Here is an 11,279-nt window from a genome sequence, read left to right as displayed (position 1 = left end):
TGATACTAAAACTATGTGTTGTACTAGTAGACTATATTGTAAATCTCGTCTGTATATATTTCATCTAGACTGTGACTATAAATTAAGACTTTAGTATTAAGTTTTTTGACTTGTTCCATATTCTAGCTGTAAAGCATGTATGAATACCATGAAATGTTGATAAATACAATACTAGAGATGTATCGATACATAATACATTAAAAAAAATGAGGAAAAAATATAATTATGTTTGAATACACGTACGTAGTCCAATTTCGAATTGAATTTGACACACAAAAATTATATGTTCTATGTTGTGTTTTGCAGTGCTGACTTGCTCTTCTTTAAAAACTTTGTTCTGTTTCTTGTCTCGTGTCGTATGTGAAAACTCTGTGTTGACGTCATCTCCAGAGATTCCTATGATTACATGCTCTGTAGAAATCTATTAGGGTGTGCAACTTTCTTTCTTTATGTCTTGTGTTGGAAAAAATGTTTCTAATATTAAATATCAGCACTATTTGATTTAGGATTTATTTTCTGTCTTTGCACTATGTAGATATGAGATGAAATAAACAAGATGAAGCAAAAATTGAATCAAGGTTTAACAAATCAAAACATGAACATCGTCAGTTTAAGTAAGCTTGGAAGTGACTCTGAAGAGTCGGCACTTATAAAAATGTACATGCAAATTCTAACTTCAATATGTCTTTTCAGAAAATACTTTTAATGCTTCCCTATGATGTGAGCCATTGGCATCCTCACACTTAGTGAGATTCAATAATGTGTTGAACTGTACAGTGGGAATCTTAAAATGTTGTGGCCCTAGGCCAGACATGCTTAGAGGGTCTCTTCTTCCATCGACGAATTATGCAACATGCCAGTAGGCCTAAATATTAAGTTCTATTAAAAATAAATTAATCTACCTGAAACTATGTAAGCTTTAAAGTTCCAATTTGTAACACAGGCTACAGGCTATACAGTGTTACCAGTATCATAAATATTACAAAATTTGTACTAAGTTCTCTTATATTCGGTGTGCTTTCACACCAACAAAGTCTTTGATAGCACAAGCTCTTTTAAGAATGTAGCATTTGCTATAAAACTGTCAAGCTGGAGTGCCTCAAATCTCTATGAATTTCTTATACTAGTACTGGGTGTTCATTTCAAAGTGTGTCTTGACGTCACTGTTGTGAGTCAGCGATTTGAAGCGAGTTTCAGCTTTTATGTCAGAGAAGTTGCCTATTAATCAAGGCGTTCAATCTGAACTTGAGAACATGTATGGTATAACTTGAACGTCGTAGCAACAGATGGCGGTCTGTACGGTCTGTGTGCTACCATAACCTCTTTCGAACTGTAATTTGCGTGGGCAAGTCGTACCCAGGGTATTTGTTATCATCAGTTGCGTACGGCAACATTCCAAATGATCCGTGTCCATGTTGACCGTCGAAGTTAATGTCAACAAATACGTAAGTAATCGTCTTAACCCTCTCCCCATATCCCGATAGTAAGAAAAAAACTCACCTCAGTACGTGTTTCCAAACAGTTTATATTCCTGCCACTACCGGCGTTACCGTACGTATTGTTAAGTACTCTTCAGAATGAACGCCGTACTTGCTAGGCAACTTCTCTAGCACATAGGTAATATGCCTTTGAGGAAGTGTACGAAGATTGAATTCTCTAGGCTCATCGGCTAGCCACATGACGGCTTACAATGAGCCATGACACACTTTGAACTGAACACCCAGTAGTTCTTTACTCTTTTCAGAACACTGAATGACCTCTCACAAGATGTATTAGAGGTTATCGTAGATAGGAAGATTCTTACCATTACATAGTTGATAACGTCAAATGGAAAATTTTCTCGCAATTTCAGAACTCTCCTTATGCTAAAGCTATGTTGTACTCCCCACCAGAGCCTGCGGCCCTAGGTGTGGCATAGGTTGGCCTAGTGATTGATCCACCATTGGAACTATGTGGTGTAGAAATAATTATTTATAAGTTTGTCTTCATTAAGAACAGATTTCTGCTGGTGCCTACAAGAACCATTTACACCAGTATAAAGGATAGATGAATGTTTGACGAAGTGAGATGAAATGTCTTATGGTACCATTTACCATTGCAATATGGCATAGTATGGATTGCATATGGGGATTGCACCCAAGCCCATGCGCACTTGGGCCTCTGATATGAGGCCCATTGTTTTACTCCCAAATTTGAACGTGGGTGATAAATAACCACTAAATTTTGAATGATGTCCTCTTGTTCAGGAATAGGAGTTTTTATGCAGCATAAATCTATGACCCGAAAATGTCAGTTTTACTTCCCTTCTGGAGGAAGCAGTTCTATGGATTTTTATCACTGTTAGAAAATCCATTAAACTCGGATCCATCAACAAACTTAGTAACCACTGATGCCAGAGGACCACAGGTTGGGAACCACTGAATTATAGTTTTCTTGAACTGGGTATTTGTGTATTTTAAAAAGTTTACTGTGTTCGCAAATTCACACCCATTAGCAACTGCACAATTCTATTTGATGTGTTTTGAACACTAACTTTGTGGTGGAATTTACAACCAAAAGCAACAAGTTATAATACTAACATACTTGGCTATAGAAAGTATCTTCCTGCATCACATCAAAGTGTGTAACTTCTCAGAAGAACTTTCTCGTGAGCTACAGACAATAGTATCATGTTGCTATATACATTAGTGCTAAGGATGATTAGGAATTAATATGTGAAGAGGTAAAATTAAGGCATGGAAAACAGGGCTATCCCAAAACAAACTGTCCCAAATTCGTCTTCATCTGCAAATTCCACTTAGTCTCTCATGGAAGAAGAGGTAAATGGAAAGGTTGTGTTTATACAAATTAATAAATAATGTTTTATTTTTCTAAGTGTAACATGTCTTCTTTGTTTCATGCAGACGAGAAACACTCATTTTGGTTTAAAACATTTTTTTCGCACATACTATACATAATTCAATGGCAATACTATACCAATAATCATGTACAGCTATTGCTTGCGAGTACAGTTATTTTTAACTGAAACAGAAGGAGCTAGAGGTTTAAATTTATTTGCTTCGTTTTCACATTTCTAAAGACATTGACGATAATAAAAAGTGAATGTTTCTTACAAAGACGATGTTTGTTACTATAATTCTACAACGCGATATCCCTAAAAACAGTAGGAAAAAAGAATAAAATGAAAATAAAAAATGTTGACCGCCTTTGACATAATGTCCATAAATATGGAATTTCATATGGGACAAATTTTTCAGTCCTCAAATGTGGGACACCAGGCTACTCTAGCCACGGTCTTCCGTTATCATTTTTTTTTAAAGGGCATATATCAAGTAATTATTTTTTATGTGTCATGAACTCATGACTTAGTAAAGGTTCTCTACATAATATAGATAATATCTATGTAGATATTTGATACATACACTCATTCAGTATTAACTTAATTTCTTTCCCTGTCCTTCAAAACTTTTGTGGGCAGTGTTCTTTTCCATGTGATCAACTTAAAAATGAAATACCGGTATGTGACGAAAAAAATAGGTATCATTAATGAAGTCTGCAGACATGACGTGATAAACAAATCTTGGCAAAAGAGAAAATAGAGACAAGGTTCATATGAACTCAGGATAAATTATCTGGAAAATAATAAATTTAGTAGTCACAGAATAAATTAACACAGAATTTATACCAACAACTCTTTAATTTCATTAAAATACATATTACAATTATTGTAAACAAAACAGAGAAACTTTTTAAATACAATACCATTCATAAAATATATATAATGGCTATTTATGTATCAAGTACGCTAAATAAGGCTTTAGCAGGATGAGTCAGCTAAAGGTTTTGCGTACGTGGTGCATACAATAGTTTTTAACAAAAGCTCTATAAATTATATGAAATAAAACAAAGTAAAAGTAAATATAAATATAAGTATAAAAGGCATAGTCAGTCAATTGTCATATTCTGATAAACATAGTGACACAATGTTGGCATATTAAAACCCTGTTATAGTTGGTATGCTGATTGTCATTGCCGTCTGGATCCGAATCTCGTATAGACTATGTACGAATACAGACATAGACGGCAGTTCATATTCTGAGTGCTTGTTTCTATAATAATTTTTTTTTTTTAAGATGGGACATGACAGGAGCGTTGCGTTCGGAAAAACAACTGAATGTCACACAGTGTGGTAGGCCTGTTGCTATGGTAACAACGGTTGAGTTGCCAAACTTACAGTTCCCACGTGGCGAGTGCTTAATAGGTCTCTTGGCGACATTTATTGTGCACACAATGTTAGCACTGGTACATTTCATCTTTCATTCTCTGTCGATTTTTGTATTGTTTTCTTACCTTCGCGTCAATTGTCAATGAATGTTTTAACGTCAGCCATTTTAACGACAATTGCTAGCTTCCATCAGCTGGCAGCGTGGTAGTCCATATTGGTAACTATAGTTCCAAGCTCGGCCGCATAACTGTCATGTCCCATCTTTAAAAAAAAAACAAGTATAAACACCAATACATACGAACTAGTTTATTTATGAAAGACTTTTTTTTTAGTTTTGTGAAAATATGAATGATAATCCCGAGGAAATTTCAATCCAAGCCAGAAATATTGAATGTTTGGTTATATTTGTTGTTATATAATGAACTGTTTTGTTTAAAACATTGGTAAAGTTTCTGATAAACATAATGAAACAATGCTGGCTTTTATTTGTTGTTATGATGAAGTATTTTGTTTAAAACCCTGTTAAAGTTGACAAGACGACTGTCACTGTCGTATGGATCCGACTCTCATATAGGCTATGTATGAATACATATTTAGACGGTGTTGTGTTGATTTTGTTTAAAATGCTGCTAAAGTTCAACTTTTCGGACCGATAACAGTCCGAAAAGCAACTATTTTAGAGAGCATGTACTAAAAAATACATTCTTTTGGTCCATTTATATTACTCGCCCTATAAGTACGAAGCGCATCCAGAAAGTAAGTTTCTATGGAGCCGTTTGATGAAAGAGAACACAATTTCATGGAAAGATTTATTGGAACAGATACAGCAATTGTTGAGCTATTATTCAACATATTCCCTACCGGAATTTAGACATATGTCATATTGTGGGATCAACTTTAGTATCCCTGTGTCGTAGAAGTCAGCTGCCTGGGATTGGAACCAGTGTGTGACAGCTATCTTCACTTCTCTGTCACTGTGAAAATACTGATTTCTTGAGGTGTGAGAAAAGATAGTCATTGCTGGGAGTAAGATCCTGGCTGTAGGGTGAATGTTGATACCCCTCCCTGTGGAACTCCTGCAGAAGATGTTATGCGCCAAGCCATATATGGCTGAGCATTATTGTGCAGCAAGACAATACCGGCAGCATTTTCACAGTGACAGAGAGTTGCAGACGGCTGTCACACACTGGTTCTGATTCCAGGTAGCAGACTTACACGACACAGGGATATAGAAGTTAATCCCACGGTATGACAATGTCTCAATTCTGGTGAGGAATATGTTGAAAAATAGATCAACAATAGCTGTATCTCTTCCAATAAATCATTCCAAGAAGTAGTGTTTTCTTTCTCTAAACGATCCCAGGGCAGTGGCGTAGCTCAAATACTCAACATTAAAACTAAATCATGGCTCCAGAGCAATAGTTACAGTCGATAGCATTAAGGTAAAAAGTAAAAAATGCGTTCATTTCATCAAGAGCCAATTTAACTGTGTTGGATTGGGCCTAAAAAATTGTCTGGCAGCTATAAAAAGAAGGAAGCCATGAAGGCTACTGTATTGTTACATCAGCTAGAAAAATTTGACACCTTATTTTATTTGGTATGTTTAGACGATATTCTTGCTCTTGCAAATTCATTATCGGAAGCACCTCAGTCTCCAAAAATGGATATTAGTAAATGTTCGTCCTTCATTAAGGCAATGATATAAAACTTTACAAAGCTCTGAAACGAAGAAAAATTCGACAATCATGTCAAGCACAAGGCTTTGTAATCTAGAAATTCTATCTATTGAACGGGAGAAAAGTTGGGATTTGTTGAAGGACCCATCATCAGCGATCGACAGATTCGTTGCTAGGAAATCTCGACAGCTCCAGTTCACCTTATGAAGCGTTTTATAGTATGCCTTGCATGATTATCATAATTTTGCATGATATTAAATAAGACTTCAGAGAATGAGTTTCAAGAGAGTTGACAGCAATGGCTTTGTCAGGAGATGGGTCAGGTACTTTCTAAACCCTGCATATCTGGCCCACTCAAAATAATTAGTCTGACTACGCCACTGTCCCAGGGAAACTTACTTCCTGGACGCGCCTCGTACTCAAATTGATAAAGCATAGTATTACATAAGGAAGACATAAATCTACATTTTACTTCCTTAAGAAAAGGAAATATCTGAAAAAAAAAAAAAAATTGATAAATCGATATTATCCCAAATGTCTCTGCTTATAAGCATTTGTATCAGAGTCAACATCTCGTTTTATATAGGAACTTAAATTTTTAATCATAGTAAGTAAGGATATTTTTAGTAACAAATACTGATAGCAACAAGACATATAACATCTGTGAATGGAATGAGACTAATCCCAACCTGTAATACTCACATCTTATAAATAGACTATGAATTGAACAAAATGTTTTGTGTGTCTTTTTGCAATATTTTTAACTGCTCATATAATAAAACAAGGTTTGTCAATTATAAATAGATTTTGTTACGAAAGTACTTCCTAACATTTATGTCTGAGAGACGAGAGAAAACTAACATCTCAGCAAGCAGTTCTTGGAAATGAATCTGGACTTCATGAACACATGCTAAATTAGTGGTGGGTATTCACTATACGAGGTCTGATCAAAAAGTACTCAGTCTGGTTTCATAACTGATGAATGGCCTAGTCCAGCAAGAAGCAGCTTGTTACATGTTGAATGTAATACTTAAGATTGCACCATCTGTCACACATCACGTCTTCCATTCTTGTCGAATTTCTTTGCAGTAGTGTTTTTTTCTAAAGTGCGACTGGCTGTTTGTCATGGTGGAAAAAATTTATTGACGAATTTGCATCAGATTTCGTCAAAAACTAGGCAAAACTAGCAAATGTACATGCTCAGAATTGAAGTCTATTAGAAGGATTGTTGGAGTCGAGCATAGGTTTATAAACTGTATATATGGTTTAAAAATAGCTTTGATGTTGCTAAGAGTGATGAACGTTTTGGGAGGCCTACAATAATATGAAATAAATGTCGAAATTGTGCGCACATCTGTACAAGAAAATCACAGAATGACTATTCTTTTCTCTGTTACAGAGGAAGACCCAAAGGCTTGCACAGCAGCCTGAGGTTTATTGTGCTGACCTGATCTCCTTAAATAAGGATGATTGAAGTTCACAGGACCACATTCCTGTAAGTATCATGATTCACTGTTTGGCGTCATTTATAGATTCAGTTACACAACCTCCAGGTCTGATGAAGACTGCGATGAATGTCCTTCCATCCCCCTGAGAGTTATGCAACCTTGTAGTCATTGTGATTCGAAACAAAACATCAACCTACAAAATGTATGAAGTCCCCCCCCCCCCAGCGTATCAAGTCACCCCGTTTTACGCTATTTACATTAAATATATGTTTTTAAATGGATTAATAATATTTATAACATATCTTACTCTTCACTATCACCAATCAGTTTTTCTTACAGTAATTCAAAATTGTTCTACATTATATCTTACTAATTTTGTTCATAACCATTTTTCTGTTGATCTGATCTTCAATGCTTCTTCATTTTGCTAAATTCATAGCCTAATTATTACTTACTTACTTACAAATGGCTTTTAAGGAACCCGAAGGTTCATTGCCGCCCTCACATAAGCCCGCCAGTGGTCCCTATCCTGTGCAAGATTAATCCAGTCTCTATCATCATACCCCACCTCCCTCAAATCCATTTTAATATTATCCTCCCATCTACGTCTTGGCCTCCCTAAAGGTCTTTTTCCCTCCGGTCTCCCAACTAACACTCTATATGCATTTCTGGATTCGCCCATATGTGCTACATGCCCTGCCCATCTCAAACGTCTGGATTTAATGTTCCTAATTATGTCAGGTGAAGAATACAATGCGTGCAGTTCTGTGTTGTGTAACTTTCTCCATTCTCCTGTAACTTCATCCCGCTTAGCCCCAAATATTTTCCTTAGCACCTTATTCTCAAACACCCTGAACCTATGTTCCTCTCTCAGAGTGAGAGTCCAAGTTTCACAACCATACAGAACAACCTAATAGAATAGCCTAATTATTACAATTTCAAAACTTATTATAAATTTATCACAGCTCGAGGAGAAAGTTTTTACAGTTTGGAAACTGAAGAACTAAAAAAGAAGTATAAAAAGAAGAAAACTGAAAATAATGTTTACATGTCTAATATTTCAAGGAGTTGTGTTGTGAAGCTAATTAGATCAAAGATGCCAAAATATTTCTTACCATTCAATTAGGGGAAGGATAGGTCAGCTTTGTTTAATAATTTTAGAGTCATATCATTATTCTCATACTTTGATGACGATAATGATTATAATAATAAAGAGTAGCAGAGGTGACAAATACCAGCAGCTTAAAGAGACTGAATAATTTAAACTAGGCAAATTCTCCTCTAAATATAACAATATTCTTTTCAGTTTCATAAATTTTTACTTCATACAAAATTGACGGATCAGGTAATTGTTTCTGTAAATTGTTCCAAATGAATACACATACATTCTCAGTGGTGCTTACTACATTACCGAAGTAAGGGACATCTTTATCCAGGTTTTTGTGGTCCAATGGTTCCATGATTGCGTTGTTCATATATTTCTTTAGATCATTAATGTTCATTACCATTCCTGTACTTGGATCAATTGTCCCATGTAATGTTACTTCAACTGTAAAATAATACACTTCATTAATGTGGTTATTGTTTGTGATATAACGTAGAAGAGTAAAATAGAGCACAAATACATAATGAAATAGTTTTCTCTAATAAATTAAGTTTGAAAAAAAATTTACTGCAAGTAGGCCTATTCAATTCTTAGAATCTTAGGTTTGAATTTATTCCATTTGTATATTGTTAACTTCAAAATTATACTGTTTAATTTTACATTTCATGTTAGAGCGAACAAAATATGAGAAACTGATGGAAACTAATGAAACTTATTTTGGGAGTTGGAACATAAAAGAATTCTAATTCAGTATTTAGAATCGTTGACGGCCAGACTTAAATTAATGAACTTCTGATCCTCTACCTAGGGTATTAAATACAAGAACATGGAGGAAAATACGGAAGTGTTAGTATTATTCACTAAATTTACAAAAATCTTTTATGGTACGGATTATCCTATTTTTTCGATTAACCATTCAGCCCACCCCCTTCATTACCACGGATAATAGAGGCTCTACTGTATGATAAAAAAAATGGGTATACTACAACAACCTTGACATCTCAACAGCGGCTTGATCTCCATCAGCTTGCCAAAGTCGTCGTTAAACAAAACTGGTTCCACCCCAAAGTAATGTTATGTCTGATGTGATTCACTGGGAGTTTGTTCCAAATGGACTCTACATCCAGTTTATGCGGATCTTTATTCTCAACAGCTAGGACGAATTCATGAAGTTTTGAGAGAGAGGTACCCAGCATTAATTAAACGAAATAGAATTCTCTTACAACAGAGCAATGCAAAACTTCATACCACTCTAACAACAATGGAAAAAAATCCAGAAATTGGGAGGAATCGAACTGCTACCACACCTGACATTTAGCCCTGATCTTGCGCCTTCAGATTATCATCTGTTTAGATCTGTAGCCCACTTCCTGTGGGGAAGAAATTTCCATAACTTGAAGGTTGTTGAAATGGTATCACCAAATTTTTCGCTTCAAAAACCAGAAACTGATAATGTTGCGAGATAACAAACCTCGCTGAAAGGTGAATCAAGATCATAGAATCTGATGGCCTTTACTTTTAAGATTAGATTAATTTCTTGTCACAACATACTCCAACCAAAATGTTGCTCCAAAACCAACATTACTTATAAGACAGTATCTGTACATAGTACTAAAAATTTACAAGAAATAAACTTACCAACATAATTATGTCCGTGTCCATTAACATTGTTACATTTTCCATACACTTCTTTATTTTCTTCTTCACTCAACTGTGGACTAAATAAATGTACAAGAATATTAATAACAACTATTATCATTATCATAATCATCATTTCTGTTTTAGCATACAACAACAACATTTATTTATAAGAAGTTACTTTGGTCTTCTGGTGCTACTTTGATCAGAAACCAATTATATATATAAAAAAGTGGGAAATTATATATATATATATATATATATATATATAATTTCCCACTTTTTTTTACAAACAAGTCCACACCTGTGGAGTAATGGCTAGCGCATCTGGCCGCGAAACCTGGTGGCCCGGGTTTGATTCCTGGTTGGGGCAAGTTATCTGGTTGAGGTATTTTCCGGGTTTTCCCCTCAACCTAATATGAGCAAATGCTGGGTAACTATCAATGCTGGACTATCAATGCTGGACTATCAATGCTGGCATTATCACCTTCATTTCATTCAGACGCTAAATAACCTAAGATGTTGATAAAGTGTCGTAAAATAACCTACTAAAAAATACTTTTACAAACAAAACAAGATATATATTCAGTACTATCCATGTTAATGACACAGATGACTTGACTCTTTTAACCGTTTACATTTATGATTTATGCCATGGAAGAAGTTGATATTACCGGTGTATACAAAAGCTAAAATTTCTTCAAATCGAAACCCATATCTGTATACATAAATAATAATAATAATAATAATAATAATAATAATAATAATAATAATAATAATCTTCTTTTCCTTTTTCTTCTAATGGCAGTGTTGTAAATTTTATTCTGGTTTGCTTCCTAGTAATCCAGTAAAGGCCAATGATGGGTCTGTCCTCTTGAGGGTCTTTATTTATTTTTTTGTATTGTAGTAAGATATTCGGACCAATTAAACAAGATGAGCACAGATGGGGAATACGAAATAATCAGGAACTAAATAATTTAATAGAGAACTAGGATGTTGTTAGATTTATCAAATTGCAAAGATTAAGATGGCTGGGACACCTTGAAAGAATGGAAGATAACTGTATGCCAAAAAGAATGTTCAAAGGGAGACTCCACTCAAGGAGAAGAAAGGGCTGCCGAAGAACAAGATGATTAGACTGTATAGAGACAGATCTTGCTGCAATGAAGATTAGAGGCTGGAAACAG

At 35.0% G+C, this 11,279-nt stretch overlaps 1 protein-coding gene across 2 annotated transcripts in view; it reads right to left on the bottom strand.

Annotated features, from left to right (window-relative positions):
* Positions 1 to 3,678: 3,678 nt before the first annotated feature.
* The window catches only part of pr (6-pyruvoyl tetrahydrobiopterin synthase purple), an 11,864-nt gene continuing 4,263 nt past the window's right edge, over positions 3,679 to 11,279 (bottom strand). The window contains exons 2-4 of one of the 2 annotated variants that reach the window (XM_069816717.1): positions 10,093 to 10,172; positions 8,761 to 8,898; positions 3,679 to 4,486 (exon numbers count right to left, since the gene is read on the bottom strand). In XM_069816717.1, the coding sequence (XP_069672818.1) occupies positions 4,476 to 4,486; positions 8,761 to 8,898; positions 10,093 to 10,172 (229 nt within the window). In that variant the 3' untranslated portion in view covers positions 3,679 to 4,475. Of the gene's footprint in view, positions 8,899 to 10,092; positions 10,173 to 11,279 lie in introns of both variants that reach the window. The other variant, XM_069816718.1, reaches the window with a different exon arrangement.

The sequence above is a fragment of the Periplaneta americana genome, chromosome 17, assembly GCF_040183065.1.
Source record: "Periplaneta americana isolate PAMFEO1 chromosome 17, P.americana_PAMFEO1_priV1, whole genome shotgun sequence".
NCBI lineage: Eukaryota > Metazoa > Arthropoda > Insecta > Blattodea > Blattidae > Periplaneta > Periplaneta americana.
The sequence above is the reverse complement of the archived record's forward strand: the minus strand, read 5'-3'. Positions and strand labels throughout refer to the sequence as shown.